The sequence below is a fragment of the Myotis brandtii genome, unplaced genomic scaffold (assembly GCF_000412655.1).
Source record: "Myotis brandtii unplaced genomic scaffold, ASM41265v1 scaffold251, whole genome shotgun sequence".
Lineage (NCBI taxonomy): Eukaryota > Metazoa > Chordata > Mammalia > Chiroptera > Vespertilionidae > Myotis > Myotis brandtii.
This window is the reverse complement of record NW_005359516.1, coordinates 3,458,524-3,477,227: the sequence shown is the minus strand read 5'-3', so window position 1 is coordinate 3,477,227 and position 18,704 is coordinate 3,458,524. Positions and strand designations below refer to the sequence as shown.

Sequence of the window (18,704 nt, the reverse complement as noted above, 5' to 3'; positions counted from 1 at the left end):
AGGCCAAGCTCCGTGCTCCTTCCTCTACGCCTCTGTGGAGCGTACGGTCCATAGAGGCGCAGTCACCCAAACTGCCGGAGGCTCCCTGAACTAACTTATGGGGGAAATGCCGTGATGGTGCAATTATAATAAGTGCTAGTGAAATGTGATTAGGAAATAGTCACTAGAGAAAGAAGGAGAATTAGCACCCTGAACAGGAAAAGAAATCTGTGGGGACCAGAGAAGCAACGTCTGTGAGAGAAGACAAAGCCTCTCCGTGAACGTGTCTGTAACAGGCTGAAGACAGAACGGTGGCTTTAAGGGGGAAATGCTAAACTGGTTCATCTGAATTCTGCCTTCAATCATTTGTTCAAATGGTAAGGCTCCAACTCTGGTTGCCTAACATTGGCCTGTGATTCATTCATTCTGTTGATTCCACAAATACCCCTGTGCCCATCCTGCAAAATGCAAGCTCCTGATTCAGTGAGTCTCATATAGATGAGGAGGTAGAAGGCAACTTTGTTCACCTATTACTGCGCTTCTGTGTTAGTAGTAACAAAACCGCCCCCACCAGAATCAAATCGCTGAGAATCCAGATAACAACAACAGAACGTTAGGTTTACAGATTGATCACTTTAGCCCCACTGATTTGGACCATTTTTTAAGAATCCTTCATCTTGCTACAATGAGACAAGTAAATTAAATGGAAGCAGGCTTTGACCATTCAATGCAATTTGCTGTAATGCAACAAGGGCTGAATGCACTGCCTTGACATGGCAGCCAGATGATTAGTGTATCCTGACATCTCCCTGGAGTTTCAGAGGTGGGAACGGCCCTAGAGACCATGCTCCACATTTTACAAAGGAGACAGCTTAGGCCCCAGGGGAAGAGACTACAGTCCAAAGAGTAGTTGCGAGCAGAGCCCATAGGGGGCCAACGTGTCCAGTTCTCGGTCCCTTGCACCCCATGCTGAGTATCTCTGGTTCCCTTGCTGTCTTTGCAGGAAAGCCGCACTCCAGGTCAGCATGAACGATGGCCTGTCTTTCATCTCCAGTTCTGTCATCATCACCACCACACACTGTGTAAGTCATCACCTGTCCTTTTACCAAAGGCTGCATTGTCATTCTCATGTCCCTGGAAAGTTGTCTGGTTTGCATTCTGTTCTCTGAGTTTTCATCCCAACACTGCTAGGCCAGCTATGGGCTGGGTGAGGGGTGTGCTGCACCCCGGAGTGTGTCAGGAACCCCTGTGTCCGGTTTCTCCAGGCTCCCCATTTCTGTGACTGTGGGTGAGACCTGAAGGCACTGGCATGACCAGATGACAAGACAGGCCAGTGTCTGTGCAGTAGTGAGGGGGGATGTCTGGATGGAGTGGGTTTAGGAGAAAATGCACAGAAAGAAATTGGACAGCATATACAGAAAGCTTGTCTGAAGGAGTTTTTCACTAAAAGGGAACAGGAAAAGGGGCAGTAACTGAAGAAAGATGTATAAAGAGTATAAAGAGAGTCTTTTATTTAGAATGGGAGAAATTGCAGCTTGTTTATATGGTTATGGAAACAATCCAGGAGAAAATGGAAAATTGATGAAGCAGGAAAGAGCAAGGAGGAGGCCCTATGCCACAGGGATTGGGAGGCAGCAGTCGGAACTGCGTCCTCCCTGCCAGCCCCTCCAATGCCCCTTCTCTGGATCCTCCTGTCAGGTAGCTTTGGTTTCTGGCTACACATAAAGTCACTGGGAGAGCTTTTAAAAAGCATTGCTGCCCTGGCCTCATGCCAGACCCATCGAAACAGTCTGGGGCTGGGCCCGAGGCTATGGTTGGGAACACCTGGGCCTGTGTAGTTGCTCCCGCCCACTGTCAGCGTCTGAAGAGTACAGCCCATCAGATGACAATCTGGGTGTGATCAGCTTGAATACAGATCTCAGCCCCTGACATGAGCATTTCCAAAATGACCTTTGTCTGAATATTCAGATTCTGCAGCCAAATGTGCTTTTTCCTTCAGATCATTTTGAGACGAATGAGTTTGACCTGTTGGTCAGCTTGGGCAGATGCTTTGATCAATTCCTGGCTGGCCTTTGAAGGACATGTTTGAACCCCCTCAATAATTGGGGTTCATGTCCTTAACACCATCACAGGTGTAGGAGAGAGAGCAGGCAAGGTTAATGAGCAGGAAGCCAGGCCTCGTGATAGACAGCACTCCCTTCCAACCCGTGCCTCCCCACTCCCACACACACTTTTCAGCCTATGTTAGGAGCAAACCAGTTTTCCTGAAAGCAGTGTAAGCCAGTGCAATGGATATAGACAACAGAAAAGTTTTACTTGACCAAAGGGACTAGAGTTGTCACAAAGAAGTGTCTGAGAAATGTCTACGTCTCAAGGATCTGTCAGTAGAACATCAAATCTGGAGACCAAATATGAAAACTGTGTGCACAAGCAGTGAAATTTCAAGTGTGCCCTGCCTGATTCTTTTAGAAATTGACCCTTTTGGAACCTGCCAACTTGCAGGAAATGATTAAAATACCCCAAATCTAACAACTTCATTCCAGATTCCTCCCTACTCTAAATGATCCAACAATGTGGGCCTGTATTTCTCATTTTGTCTGATCATACCAGAGAAACAGCCATGACCTTGAGGCTGCGTGGGCAGGGAAATGAGAAGGGGAAACATGTCAACCAAACCTGTAGTATGGTAAATATCAATCTGATTTAAGTCCTGGGCCTCTAAGCCAAGAAGAAAGGGTGTCCTTACTAATATACTGCAAAATGAAAAGAACTCCCAGTAAAGTCCCTCTGTACCTTCCTGACTCACTCCAGCGTACACTTACACCTTACATCTTCATCTGGGCGCATGTCTCTAAGCTTTCTGATCAACACCACCTCATAACACTTCTGCATTATTCCCTTTTTCATTTGAGAATGCTGTATGTCTACAACAACGTTATAGCCACCCTACGATTTGAGATCCAGGTCCATTCGTTCATTTACTCAACAAATATTCATTGATCATGCACAATATGCTAGGCATTGCCCTGGGTGCTTGGGATACATCAGAGAACACAACAGACAGAAACCTAGTGGAGAGGGTGACGAGAAAGAAGGCAGATAATAAATAAGAAACATAATAAAGGAATCACACACTATGTTAAAAGATAATATGTTCTATCAAAAAAATAGAGCAGAGTAAGAGGATTTGGTACTTCTTGAGTGAGTATAATGTAATTAGAGATATATTGAGAAGGTGGCATTTGAGTAGAGACTTTGAAGTTGGCTGTGAGACTACTGGGGGAAGAACATATCAATTAGAAAGCCGCAGTGCTTAGATCCCTAAGACCAGACACCTGGTATGTTCTAGGAAGAGCAAGAAGGCCGGTGATCAGTCGCTGGAAGAGAGCAAGCGAGGAGAGCAGTGACAGGGAGGTAAAAGAGTGGAGGGTCTGGTGAGAACTTTGGCTTTTGTACAGAGGTACAGCATGATCAGATTTATATTTGAAAGATCACTCTGGCTGCTGGACCAGCCTGTGGGAAGACAAGGATGGAAGGACTGTCACTCGTTAGGAGGGTTATGGCAATATTTCAGGCCAGAGATGATGCTGGCTTGATTCAGGAGGGAGCAAAGGAGATAAGAGAAGAGGTCAGCATCCGATATATTCTTAAGATAAAGCTAATGGATTTCCCAAAGCATTGGATGTAGGGCTTAAGTGAGAAGAATCAAGAATGGCCCCAAAGTGAATTCTACCAAACATTCAAAGAAGAACTAACACCTATCCTTTTCGAACTATTCCAAAAAATTCAAGAGGAGGGAAGACTCCCAAGCTCATTTTATGAGGCCAGAATTATCCCAATTCCAAAACCAGATGAAGACATTACAAAGAAAGAAAATTATAGTCCAATATCCCTGATGAACATAGATGCTAAAATTTTCAACAAAATGTTAGCAAACTGGATCCCCCAATACATTTAAAAGATGTACCATGACCAAGTGGGATTTATTCCACAGTTACAAGGTTGATACAATAGTCACAAATCAATAAACGTGGTATTTCACATAAACAAAATGAAGGATAAAAATCACATGATCCTATCAATAGATTCAGAAAAAGCATTTAATAAAATCCAGCACCCATATATGATAAAAGCTCTCAGCAAAGTGGAACTAGAAGGATCATACCTCAAGGTATAGCCAACATCATACTCAAGGAGCAAAAACTAAAAGTGTTTCTCTTAAGAACAGGAACAAGACAAAGATTTCTGCCTTCACCATTTTTATTCAGCATAAGAAATAAAGGGGGAAAAATAAACAAGTGGGACTATATCAAACTAAAAAGCCTCTGCACAGCAAAAGAAACCATCAACAAAATGAAAATATGGGAGGACATATTTGCCAATGATACATCTGTTAAGGGGTTAATTTCCAAAATATATAAAGAACTTATACAACTCAACAAAAGGAAGACAAACAATCCAATTTAAAAAATGGGCAAAGGATCTGAATAGACACTTCTCCAAAGAGGACATACAGATGGCCAAGAGACATGAAAAAATGCTCAAAGTCACTAATCATCAGAGATGCAAATTAAAACCACGATGAGATATCACTTCACACCTGACAGAATGGCTATCATCAATAAAGCAACAAACAACAGTGCTGGCAAGGTTGTAGAGAAAAGGGAACCCTCATGCACTGTTGATGGGAATGCAGACTGGTGCAGGCATTGTGGGTAACGGTATGGAGTTTCCTCAAAACAATTAAAAGTGGAACTGTATTTTGACCCCATGATTCCACTTCTAGGAATATATTCAAAGAAACCTGAAACGCTAATTTGAAAGAATATATGCACCCCTGTGTTCATTGCAGTGGTATTTACAATAGCCAAGATCTAGAAACAGCCCAAATGCCCATCAGTAGATGAGTGGATAAAAAAGCCACAGTACATTTACACAATGGAATACTACTTAGCCATAAAAAAGATTAAAATTCTACCTTTTGCAACAGCATGGATGGACCTGGAGAATGTTATTCTTAGTGAAATAAGCCAGTCAGAGAGAGACAAATACCATATCATCTCACTTATATGTAGAATTTAATGAATGAAATAATTTAACAAACAAAATAAAAACAAAAGCATAGATATATAGAACAGACTGACAGCTATCAGAGGGGAGGAAAGTTGGGACGCTGGGTAAAAAAAGGTGAATGGATTAAGCAAAAAAAATAGACAGATAGATAGACAATAGCCAGATAGATGATGATGATGATGATGATGATGATGATAGATAGATAGATAGATAGATAGATACACACAGAGAGAGATGGTGATAGCTATAGGGGAAAGGGGGTGGGGAGAGGTAGAAGAGAGCAAAGGGGGATGGATAAGTGAGGACAGAAAGGGGCTTTATTTCAGGCAATGGGCACAGGATGCAGTGTGCAGATGATGTTTTGTTGAGTTGTACACTTGAAACCTGCAAGGTTTTGTTAATCAATGTCACCCCAATAAACTCAATAAATAAATAAATTAATTTTTTAAAAGCCCTGGCCAGGTGGCTCAGTTGATTGGAGCCTTGTACCATACACCAAAAGAGTTGCAAGTTCAATTCCTAGTCAGGGCACATACCTAGATTGCAGGTTCAGTCCCCAGTCAGAGTGCATACGGGAGGCAACTGATCTATGTTTCTCTCACATCGATGTTTCTCTCTCTCTCTCTCTCTCTCTCTCTCTCTCTCTCTCTCTCATCAGTAAAAGCATATTCTTGGTTGAGGATTAAGTAAAAAAAGAATGGCCCCCAAGCGTTTTGGCCTAAGTAACTGAAAGGATGGAATTGCCCTCAGCTGACAGGAGGAAGATTGAAGGAGAAGATTTGGTGTCGAGGGGGAAAGTCTGGAGATCAGTTTTGCTGTTGACTAGTTGCATGGCCTTGACCAAGTTGTGTTAGCCCCTTTGTGCCTCAATTTTCTCATCTGTAAAATTTGAATAATAATACTCTACACCTCTTAGCAGTTCTCAATATGAAATGAAATAACATGTGTAAAGTTCTTGGCAGAAGGCCTGGCAGGTAGTAAGAGCTCAATAAATATTAGCTATTATCATAGTAGAAGCTTAGTCAAAATTACTGAACTGGTTGGAGATCCTTCCCAAAGAATTAGCTCCTCACTTCAGAGTCCCGTTATAACAAAGGAACTCTTCTGAGATAAGATGTATCCTTAGAAGTACATGTTTGTCACTCAACCAACCCCAGGTGACTAAAGGGAACAGACACGATGTCCAAATTCACCCAACAGAGGGACCTATATCCAAACATAAAGCTCCAGCAGGGCCCTGCACAGAAGCTCAAATAAAAAAAAAACTGAAGCCATCACTGGGCTAAACAGAGAAGCAGGTGGGATGTGTGGTCATCCAGAATGTGAAGCGAGGTCTTGGACTTGCGTTTGGTTCTTGGGCAGCAGCTGGTTTGGAGGACAGGTTTTTAGATCAAAAAAGATCCCCTGGGTCTGAGTAAAGGGTTAGTTTTGTCAATGCCAGTTGCAGCCTGCCCAGTCCATCAACTGGAACCAAAGGTAATTTTAAAATATGTAGTCGAGCCTTTTCTTTCCTCGCTTTATTTGGTGCCCATTTGGACAACCATGTCGTAAGTTTTCAAGATTCAGAACGAATAACTGTTGCCCCTGCCAGGAGCAGAAATTCCGTGAAGTTTTACAGGAAAAAAGATTTTTCCATCCAAGAGCTAAAAGATTCCTATACAAATGGTAAACTGTGGTGAGCTCCATGACTATAGAAAGTGGTCAAACAGCCAAAGTCCTCTCTTCCAGCATATTTAAATGCCTCCCACCTCCCTAGTCTTTTCTCTTTCTTTCTTTCTTTTTTTTTCTTTTTCTCTTTTTATAATCCTCACTCAAGGACTTTTTCCCATTGATTTTTAGAGAGAGTGGAAGGGAGGGGGAGAGACAGAGAGAAACATCAATGCGATAGAGACACATCGATTGGTTGCCTCTAGCATGCGCCCTTGCAACCCAGGTTTCTGCCCTTGACTGGAATCGAACTGGGGATCCTTCAGACCTCAGGCCAACACTCTATCCACTGAGCCAAACCGGCTATCTCCATAGTCTTAACTGGCCCCTTATTCTTCCCAGCCTCTAGCAATGGGTGAGAAAGATCATTATTATGGTGCCATTTTAAGGGAAATATCAAAAAAACGTTTTTCCTTTTAAGAACAAAGCAAGCAAATTTCGTGCTTTAAAGAATTTTCATGAAAGGTTGTCTTCTTTTAGGTAAAAACTTTAAATTCTATCATTTCCCACCCAAAGTGTACAAAAATCAGGGAATCATTCAACAAGGATTTCTCAAACTCCTACCGTGTATCGGTGCTCTATTTACTACATTTTATAAGTCACTATCCTTAAGGCGCTTAAAATCCAGTTGGAGAAGAGAGCCCAACAATCCTATAAAAAACATAAAGCAGCCCTAGCCAGTTTGGCTCAGTGGATAGAGCGTCGGCCTGTGAACTGAAAGGTCCCAGGTTCAATTCCGGTCAAGGGCACATGCCCGGGTTGTGGGCACGATCCCCAGTGGGGGACTTGCAGGAGGCAGCTGATCAATGATTCTCTCTCATCATGGATGTTTCTATCTCTCTCTCCCTCTTTCTTCCTCTCTGAAATCAATAAAAATATATTTTAAAACATAAAGCACAAGACTGTGCGACCCAGGCGTAAATGCGATAGCATTTCAGAGAAGGGAAGGAGGAGTGAATGCAGGAAGTCACGGGGCTTCCTGGAGGAGATAAAACCCAAGTAGTGATCTGAAAAGCAGTAATTACAGGTGGAGAAGTGGGAGGAGGCCCTCCCCTGAAGAGAAACCAACCTGAGCAAGGACTGGGTGTGTTCATGAGCATCCCTTCCAGGGTCCATGAGTCCTTTTTTCTTTTCCTCTCGTTTGGTACCAATCTCTGGTGCCTTCTCATCTGGGACCATTTCTCAGGTTAACAACCACTCTCCTAAGATGTGCACATCACATCTTTGATCACCCCCCATAAGTAACAATGAGGCCCAGCCGATGCACCTCCCTGTTAACTGTGATCAGGATTTGATTTGTATTGGTTTCCAGGTTTGGGAACCACCATCTTTGAAGAAAGGAAAGAAATCTAAAGTTAATCATGAGGGTCTAAAGTCAACAGTAAATCAGTGAGGAAACTTCTCTTTCTCCCCTAACTTATATGCAAAGCAGCCTGGCTACAAGCAGTAACAAGATCCAATAAATTTGAGTGAACCCATGTAAAGTCACTATTCATAGAAACTCTTTTTGAACGAAAATAAAAATGTAACCATCTCAGCCCTGAGCACCAAAACAAGAACTGCCCTATAATTATAGCATAAGGAAGGAATTAAGAAAATAGGATATTGAGTCAAATATTCTAATTTCAAATGCTAGTCCCTCCTCTTTTCAGGGTGATCTTGGCCAAGTTAACCTGAGTCTATCTCAGAGCCTGTCTTATATGATCTTTGCAAAGATGAAAGGTAAAGTATAGAAGGGACTGGAACTATATGGTAGTCTTTCGAAGAATGACAGCTCTTCATTAGTATATCGACATTCTCCTTTCTTGCCAAGTAAAAGTCGAATGGCCTGTCTCATGAAAAGCTTTGCTATTTACTAATCTAGATTATAAACAGGCAGTGTTTCCCTGATTGAGAGGTAAGCTTCCTTTTGAGTCCACTGTAAGGCTAGGAACAGCCTAGGGGAAACTTTGAAGATGTTGCCTGTAGGATAGCAGAGGAAAATAGCACGATAAATTAGGTCTGGTGATAAGCCAACTGGGATTAGATAGCAGTTTCTTCACTATTTTTTTTCCAATTATACTTGAAGTTCAATATTACATTAGTTTCAGGTGTATAGTATAGTGGTTAGACACTTAAAAAGTGACCCCCCCCCTCCATAAGTCTAGGGGCACCATACATAGTTATTACAATATTATTGACTATATTCCCTATGCTGAACTGTACATCCCCATGACTATTTGTAAGTGCTAGTCTGTACTTCTAATCCCTTCACCTCTCTCACCCAGTCGCCCAACCCACCTCCCTCTTCACTGTTTTGAAAAAAGGTTTTCTCAGTTAATGAATAAAGTAAAGAGCAACATAGGAGAATATTTAGACTATTTATATGACTGAATTAAAACAAGTGTTTACTAAAGTTGATGCGTTGATACCACATGGAAATTTTCTATTGTTATTTAAAGTATTATATCATGCCCAGAACATTTGTGGGCATTTTATCAGAGGAGGCACCGTGTCAGGCAGATGAGAGCGCAGCCTCAGAGAAGACAGTCCTCTGTTGTGCCCTGAAGGAGCCACAACTCACTGTGGTTTTGGAGTATGATTTGATTTCTATGGGGATGAACATGGTGCCAACTATTTTACCAAGGATTTTTAAACCATTTTATCCTTCAAGTTTTTATGAATTCAGACTATTCTTTTCCTGAGCTAGTGGTATTTTTCTATAGATTTTTGAGAGAGAAAGAGAGAAAACATATAATGTACAAGGAAGAATCCCCTACCACCACACACACACACACACACACACATTACAAAGAATTATCTAGTCCAAAATGTCAATAGTACCAAGATTGCAAAACCCAAATGAATCAGAATTTTTTGGGTAGGGAGCCCAGGATTTTGCTCTTTAGTAAGTTTGCCAAGTAAGTCATAAACATTCAGATCTCTTATCATTCTACTTACCTGACTCTAATTGTCCTCCCAAGTTTAGAAAAAAATTATTAAAATCTATTTAAGAAAAATGAATTTTCTCTCTTGATTTATTCCTAATTCCATTCATTTAAGAATTCCAAGATTCTAAAATCAGAAACCTCTCTTTTATATTCTTACTTTTGGATCATATTTTCTGCTATAAAACTAGGAATTTGCCTAAAAAAATAATTTTGGCCCATATTTCCAGTCTAGGGACCTTCTCTTTTTGTGTTGCCAGACAAAGACTGCAAAACTTTCTCTCCAAATGCCTCATTTCCATAATCCAAGTCGTTCCTTCCCTTCCTCCACTCATTGTTTCTGGAAGAGTGAGCCCGAGTATCATCTGTATTGTTTTTAAGGCGTCATAGTTCCCAATGTCTCACAAGAATGTGGGTCTCCAGCTGCCATGCAGAGGTAGGTTATGAGTTTGGAAACAGCTGGAGACGGTGTAAAGAAAGCATAGACAGCCCTGACTGGTTTTGCTCAGTGGATAGAGCATCGGCTTGTGGACTGAAGGGTCCCAGGTTCGATTCCGGTCAAGGGCATGTGCCTTGGTTGCGGGCACATCCCCAGTGGGGGTGTGCAGGAGGCAGCTGATTGATGTTTCTCTCTCATCGATGTTTCTAACTCTCTCTCTATTCTTCTCTCTTCCTTTCTGTAAAAAATCAATGAAAATATATTTTTAAAAAAAGAAAAGAAAGCACAGACAATGGAAAGATCAATTGCCTCTCATGTACAGTGTAGCCCACATGCTTCTGGAGGAAAAACAAAGGCTGCATCATGTTTACCATTGCAACCCAGCACCTGGCACAATGCCTGTGCATTGTAGTTAGTAGATAGCTGCTGACTGAGAGAATGAAGGAATAGACTTATTCAAGGATCATACTGAGACCATGATGGCACTTGCTGGTAGGAGGAGAAGAAAGCCAGGATGAGGTAAGATTAAAACACACTGAGTTGGTTGAAGTAGAGGCTTCCAGAGAAGATGGTCAATAATCCAATATGCACATACAAGAAGCATGGGGAGCTTGCGCATAATTTAAGAAGAAAAAAAATCTCCCAATTGGGAAATGACAGCCAGTGATCCCAGGCAGGGCAGTAGTCAGAAACCTCTGCAGAGCAGCACCAGCTCCTGTAGCAGCATACCCTTGTCAGGGGTGCATACCTGGAGAAGGGGGTCTGCAAATAGCCCACTCAACTGGGTCAAGATTCAGGGCAGGCCCCTTGTATATGAAAATCTACAGCACAAGGCCGGATACTAGGTAGAACCATAGAAACTTATACAGAATCTAAGTTACTCATTTTGCTAAGTCCAGGGAACACAAAGATATAAATACATGGGAAACAAAGAAGTACTCCAAGGATTTGTAATTTAATGCGGCAAGTGCTTTAATAGAGAAATGAACAATGCCCAGCCCAGTGATACCAGGAAGTGGAGTGTCTGGGGAATCAAAGAAGAGTTCACAAAGGACATGATGAGTGAACTGGGTCATGGAGAAAGTACTGGGGTTAGCTAAGGGTATGGCCTGGGTAAAGGCATGTTCTGGGCCACTTTGGCTGTAATTGGTTGGATTTGGCAACAGCAGGGATCAGAGACAAAACAATTGGGATCAGTTGGAAAAGCCTTCTTTATCTACCATGTTTTGGAATTTCTTTAATATTTAATGTAAACATAATGCAGTTTTGATGATAACTTACAATTTCTCCTCATTCAGGAAATAAACATCTTTTGTCTAAAAAAATAAATAAATAAATAAAAGAATCTAGGTAACCTCAGAAAAGCTTGGGGAACAATGTCATGGCCTGAGCTCACCCTGGACTACTAGAAACTTAGGCTGTGGAAGTTCTACTACTGTGGCCAGCCAAGGCTGAGGGGCCATGAACTGCCTTGATCAGGGCTGGCTCAGAAGGGGGTGTTCTGGAGCCCAGAGATGGAGGTTACAGTGGCTGCAGCTAAGACAGACTGCAAAGGGAGGGCAGGGACATATCCCAGAACTGTCTGCAAACTTCTGTCCTAGGCAACTTCCTGGGTCTGCTTTGTAAGCCAGTTAAATTCTGTTACTGATTGTTTTGAAATAAACCTAGAAAAATACAAACCCAGCCCAGTTTTGTAGTCATAAGGCTATCTAGGTAAACAGAGAGTTGGCATGCCTGCCCTTGCCAAAATTTCTTGAATTTCACCAGCCTGTTAGGGAGTGAATCCAGTAGCCTGTGCTGAGAGGTGGCAATCTTGCCTTCCAACATAATAAAAAATTATTGCATGCTTTTCAGAAAAAGTAGAAATCAGAGAAGACATTTTTCTTCTATTTCTCTTCCAAGGTCAGCAAAACAGTCCATCAATCAAAATAGGTAGCTATCTTTGGGATGGATAATTCATGCCAACAGCTATAAGCATGTGAGTCTCTTCATTAAGGAAAGAAGTATAGGGAAGAGGTTGCTGCTAGCAAATGGGGCCAAAGAGCAAAACCAACATGTATTTAAATAGGACTATGGGCAAAGTGTTAGGAACTCAAAAAATAGCTAGGCCTTGACCTCCAGAACCCTACAGCATAGCTTACAAGGCAGGATGTATACTCCAAGAAGTAAATATTATACACTTTGGGGTATAAAAGACAAATATCACACAGGCATCCAGAAATTCCCCTATCTGTTCCAGATTCACAAGCTTCCACACAAGCCTTTGGATAAGTAAATTGACACAAGCAAGTGCATTCTCAGGACTGTCCCTTTAATGGTCCAGTGGATTACTTCCCAGTTACCCAAGAAGGTGTTCACCTTCTTGCAAGGGGAGCTGGACGAATCATTCTGGACATTCAGGAATAACATGAGCAGCTCATGATTTGCTCAGCCCAAAAAGTCTTCCCCAAAAAGACCCTCCCTCAACTGCTGGTGCAATTCTAAGAAACGACCCTTGGAGAAGACAAGCCCCTTCCCAATAACTAATCTAGGAGGACAGGACCAGGGCCCACACCCTGACTTTCCCCTCTAGATTCCTTCACCCTAACATTATCCCACTTCCTGGCCGACTTGCTCCCATGCCCACCTGTCCGTTTTTCACATGGCCTGGAAGAGTAGGGGGAGACTGGAATGGAGGGGAAATAGGAGGCTGACCTTGCAGAGGATTTGAATGACAGAAGATGGAGTTTGGGTGATGGGAAGCCATTCAAAGAAAGCACAAAGAAAACTTTTAGGAAGATGAATCTGGCACTTGTATGTTCCAAGTATATTAACAAACTAGCATTAATTTGGATACCACTGATTTATAAATTTGGTCATGGAAGGGGAATAGGCTCCAGTGTGCTTTTACATTTTGGGGGCTGACGGGAACTTTGCACCAAATGTGACCAATCCACAACCCTAGGGCTACAAGTGACTCATCAATATTTCATACTCAGCCCTCAAAAAAGGATGGCCTTTATTATTGCTATAATTATAGGTGATATGTCCTTTGAAAGATGTAGCTTAGCAAAGCACAGGGGAAAGACTTAGTTGGAGAAGAAAAGTGGGAACAAACATGAGCTTTGGGATCAGATCAATGTGGCTAAAATCCTGGTCTTTAAATAGTTGGCACAAGGCCTGGTACATAGTAAGTACTCAGTGTAAGTCTCCTTGCATGGATGGTGTGGGCTCTGTAAGAATCAGTTCAATAATGTGTTTCCCAAAGAGACGCGGACTTCTGGTTGAATTAACAGCAGTTGGTGTCTCAGTCTAAAGAAGTCATGGAACCTCTCACCTTGGTGAAGCCAAATATCCACTCAAATATTGTATTAAATAAAAGAACACATCAGAGAGAGCCGAGAGAAACTGAATAATTGAAAAATAATGCCAAATATGGTCAATTATATAGAATATTTTATAGAAGTGGAACTCTAGCCTGGAGGCATGAGGAAAGACTTAGTGGCCATTTTCAATGTTTGAAAGGCTACCCTGAAACTTGTACATCTGCTTTTACTGTATACATCCAAGGAGTAGAATAGGCCAATAGACACAGCTTGTGGCTCAGATTTTAGTCTTTCTAAATGGTTCCGGGAGGGAGGGAGCTCCCTGGTATGGTTGTATTCAAGCACAGGCAACTTGACAATTTGGCAGAATTATGTAAACACCATTCATGCATCAGATAGGCAATTGAACTAGAAAAGCTTTCAGACTCCTTCCTATGCTGAAAGTCTGTAATTCTAGAACAAAAAGTATGCTAGTGAAGGAGTAAGGCAAACACGATCCATCCTATAGAGTGTAACAAATGAGTTTACCTTTGATGTTTTGAAAATAAATATGAGAACCTTTTGTTGGGAACACTGGAGACGGCTTCTCTTAGTGAGATTCAGATTGGCCAACCTCCACCTAATACAAAGGAGATGATATTTCAGACCAGAGGGTGCTTAAAACTCCTCCTGAGAACAATTTGTTGTCAAGTAACCTCAAAGCACAACCTTCCGTTTACAAACAATTGTTATACCACTCACAAATCATTCTCGCCTATTTATTAGCTGATCTCAGTAGAGTCATCCAAATTCAAGGTCTTTTTACAATGTTCTAGTATTTTTTTATTATTATTTTAACAAGATGACCTGTGGTTTTTTGTACTGTCATTAGGAAAAGCAAAAGACCACGGGAATATCAAAATGCAAAACTCAGCTCTCAGATGTTGTTTATAAACTGAAATATCAATAGTTTGCCAACATCTCTATTTTGATAACCCTTGTATGCATAAAAAATATCTTTTCAAATATGTTTTGGAGGATTCGTGCTGATTTGTTTTTCTTGGATGTTTGAGCAATTGACTTTCAGTATTTTAATCGCTAAGTATTTTAAAGAATGTTTCCCCTAAGTTTGAAATTTCCTTGTTTTGAGAGTAAGTGAGAACAAAAACAAAAACAATTTTTCTGAATCTATGCCTCAGAAAACGCTGTGATAAGCACATAGTGAGATGGTAATATTTATTTTTAGAAATAAAAGTTAAATCCAAATAATCCATAACCAAGATAAATGTAATGGATCAAACTCAGCAGTTAAAAAACACAGAATAGCAAATTGTGTTTAAAAAAAACAACAGCCACTATATGCTATTTACAATACATATACATTCAAAAATATAAAAACATAGAAAGGTTGAAAATAAAAGTATGAGAAAAATTATGTCAGGCAAATACCAAAATAAAACTAGTGTAGCTATATTAATATCAGGTAAAATATACTTTATGGTTGAACAAAACCATTATTGGTATAAAGAAGACCATTACACAATGTTAAAAGGAGCAGTTAACCTAGAAGTTATAATTCTAGTCTGCATTTAATGACATATCCTCAGCATATATGAAGCAAATATTGCCAAAACCATGAAGAGAAATTGATGAATCCACCATTACAGGAGAAGATTTAAGTACAGTTTTCTCAGTAATTAATAGATCAAGCAGCCAAAAATTTAATAAAATATATTTGGATAATGTAATTACACGTGATCTAGTGGCCACACAATAAGCCTACAGCAAAATGTTCTAGGTAGGGTCCAGAATTTTTGTTTGAATTAAATGGGGGTTATGCAATTATAAGGTTAATGAAAAAAATACCATTATTTCATCAATCTAAGGCACACTTTTTTCACATTTTAACCACTGAAATATATGTTTCATATAATCAATAATGTAGCATAACTTAATTGACAGTGTTTGTTCCTAGTGGCTCATAATGAGGTGTACTACAATGGATGCATCTTAAATTCAGTGAAATCTCTCCCATCACTCTGTACTGTACCAAAAGTAAAGTAATGAAATGCATGCTGAACATCACGTATGAGTCACTTCCGCTCCACTTCCCACCCCTATCCACAATAGAAAATAAGAACTCCATCACTCTGTACTGTACCAAAAGTAAAGTAATGAAATCATGCTGAACATCACGTATCAGTCACTTCCTCTCCACTTCCCACCCACCCCTATCCACAATAGAAAATAAGAACTGTGGCTTTTCTCCTTTGGAGAGTGGCGGACAGGGCAGGAGCTGATCACCAACACATTACAGCCGCCTTTGTGAGATGGCCCGGAGTGCTATGCAGGGCTTACCGTCTACAGCAGCGGTTCTCAACCTGTGTGATTAATCACTATGCTTTAATTATGTTCAATTTGTAACAATGAAAATACATCCTGCATATCAGATATTTACATTACGATTCATAACAGTAGCAAAATTACAGTTATGAAATAGCAACGAAAATAATTTTATGGTTGGGGGTCACCACAACATGAGGAACTGTATTAAAGGGTCACGGCATTAGGAAGGTTGAGAACCACTCATCTGCAGGAAACCTGCATCTTGAGAGAATGCCTATTCCTTTTCAAGCACACTTTGAGTATTTATAAAAAGTAGCTATGTATTAGACCTTAAGTCAAAGTTTCAACAAATTCCAAAAAGTTCATGTCATATGGACCATGCTTTGTGACCAAAAAGGTCCACTAAAAATTGATTGCAAGTCAATATTGAAAATCTCATGTGTTTGGAAATTTCAAACACACATCTGAATCTTTTATAAGTCAAAGTAACATTATACTGGAAATTGGGAAATAAGGAAAACTAGTCAATTATGAATATGCCACATAAAATTTGTGGAATGTGGCTAAAGTGGTCTGAGAGGGACATTTGTAGCCTTAAATGTTTATATTAGAAAAAAAGAAAAGTTAGCAAAACGTGGATGACCTCAAGATGGTAGAGAAGAGCAACAGATTAAACCCCTCCAAAAAAATAAGACAAAAAATAATTTTTTTAAAAAAAGAATAGAAAACAAGATAGGTAAAGAAAACTATTAGGTGGGGCAGGAGTGGTGAAAAAGAGAAATAGACATGTATCTAAAGGACTGTGTTTTCACTAGTCAGTTCTGGATGGGAGGAGGGACCAACTCATTGTCTCAGGTTGGGGGTGGGGGGGTTGGAGTGAGATCATTAACCTAGGGAACCAGGGAAACGCCTGTAAATTGAGTTCATTCCCATCTACTCCTAGGTCTTTCCTGCTATGGAAACCTTTTCACTCAAAATGGATGTCATGAAATATTGTACAATGTTCACATCTTACTCTCTGCCATTGCTATCATGCATTACAATTTGTCAAAATACTATGAAACCCTCCATTTTTGAGGCTGTTTGTTCCTAGGGTGGCCTTCTTACTGACCACTATGTTTTTTAAGTTTATGGTTCTGCTTCTCCTGGCCTCTCACTTCTAGGTATCATACATGTGTCTTCCATTCGAGGTGCACCCTCCCTTTCTAATTTGATAGTTTATGCTTCTGGGAGCCCAGGTATTAGATAACCAGGCAATCGTGTCTCAGATTCTTATGCAGAGATAAGAATTCTTATTTTATATATTTATAAATATATAAATATATGCCCTGAGTACACAAGTTTTAGTGAATGACCAATGTGTCCATTAATGCCTACTCCTGGGTTATTGGGGCTGTTTCAAACAGCTGAATCTTTTGGGTTGAGCATTCTGGATTAGTGAATTCCACTGAAAGAAAAAACGATTGTAGGACGAAGTGCACAATTTAAAAAGACTCCAAAAAGTGGGTGGGGAGGGGAGACCGAGAGACTGAGAGAGGGTGGGAGGTGGGGGGATGGGAAGAGAGAAGAGATGAACAGTTTGGGAAATAGGACCATAAAGCAGAGAACCTGAGAGGATCTACTTTCTACCAACACTAAAATAATTGCCAACTCAAAAATTGGGTAAATCAGTGGACTGGGCTGTCACAGAACTGGAGGTGAGAGCAGCCTGCCTCGGACCATATTGTCTTAGTTGGCACTTTATAGTCACATTGCACCAAATCACAGCATCCCCCGGGTTCATTACATGTAGCTTGTAATCAGGATATTATTTGGGATCGGCATAATTTGTATTGCTTGCACTCCCAAAAGAGGCCAACTTCCCTCTGCTCCCTATAGAATGACAAAGTCACATGAAAGTATATAAACATTTTTCCTCTGCAAAGCAACCAGCTTCTCACCTATTCATTAGTGCACCAAGGAAATTCAAAAATTAGTAATTTAATTTATATATTCCCAAAAGAAGATTCCGTGCCACAAGCTATACATAACTAGCACCCTTTTGCCATTGCTGTGGTTGCTAAAACAGATTTTAGTTTAGTCAGTGCCCAAAGCAGAGAGCTTAATGTTTTGTTCCTGTGTTTTGTTTTGTTTTTAATTAAAAAGCACTTGCATAATTGACAACTGAAACATTTCTGGGTCTCTTTTACACACAACCAAGCATCAGGAAAACTGCTTCATTTGTAGGCCAAGAAGTATGAAAGAATTTTATTTTCCCTGCGTGGCTGAAATTCATGGTCTTAGCAAGGGTATCTATAAAGCTTGAGATTGTTTGTATATAAAAGGAACAAATGCAACCAAAATAAAAATCTAACAAACGCTGCATGATAGAATCCAACCCGGCAGCCTCAGTTGACCCTGAATTGCTGGCCTTAAAGTTTGTGAATTTACTGAACCCTAATAAAAATCTTTGCTGGTGATCCAACATTTTCATTTTATATATCCTCACCCTAAATAAAATTATGTTCATTCCTACCTCTGTGCCTTTGATCACACTTTACTTTCCTTCTGGCATGCCCTCTCATCTTCTCTCCACCTCCCCAAATCTCACTGTGGCTTCAAGGCCGGCCAAGTGCTTCCTGGACCTGTCCCAGGATGCCTCACTGACCTTGGCAAGCCTCCTGAACTCCCTGTGCTCTGAGCTCAAGCACTGTGGGTTGTAGCATCATTTAGAGTTTAACAACACAGTTCTATGCTGCTTCTAAACGAGCCCTGTGAGTCAGCCCTCACTTCCTAACTGGACTGTGATAACATCTTCCAGGATTGGAGGGTGATTTTTTTCATCTTTCTGTGTCTCCTATTGCCAAGCATGTGTTAGAAACACAATAGAAAATGATTTGTTGGTTTCCTGATAACCTATTACACAATTTCGAGACATTGTTTTAAGGAATCGTTCATCATGTAATCACT

The 18,704-nt window shown here is 40.7% G+C and overlaps 1 protein-coding gene across 1 annotated transcript in view; it reads left to right on the top strand.

Moving 5' to 3' along the window:
- ANTXR1 (anthrax toxin receptor 1) overlaps positions 1–18,704 on the top strand; it is a 219,398-nt gene that overhangs the window by 103,758 nt on the left and 96,936 nt on the right. The window contains exon 12 of the mRNA XM_005867817.2: positions 983–1,061. Coding sequence (XP_005867879.1) covers positions 983–1,061 — 79 coding nt within the window. The remainder of the gene's footprint in view (positions 1–982; positions 1,062–18,704) is intronic.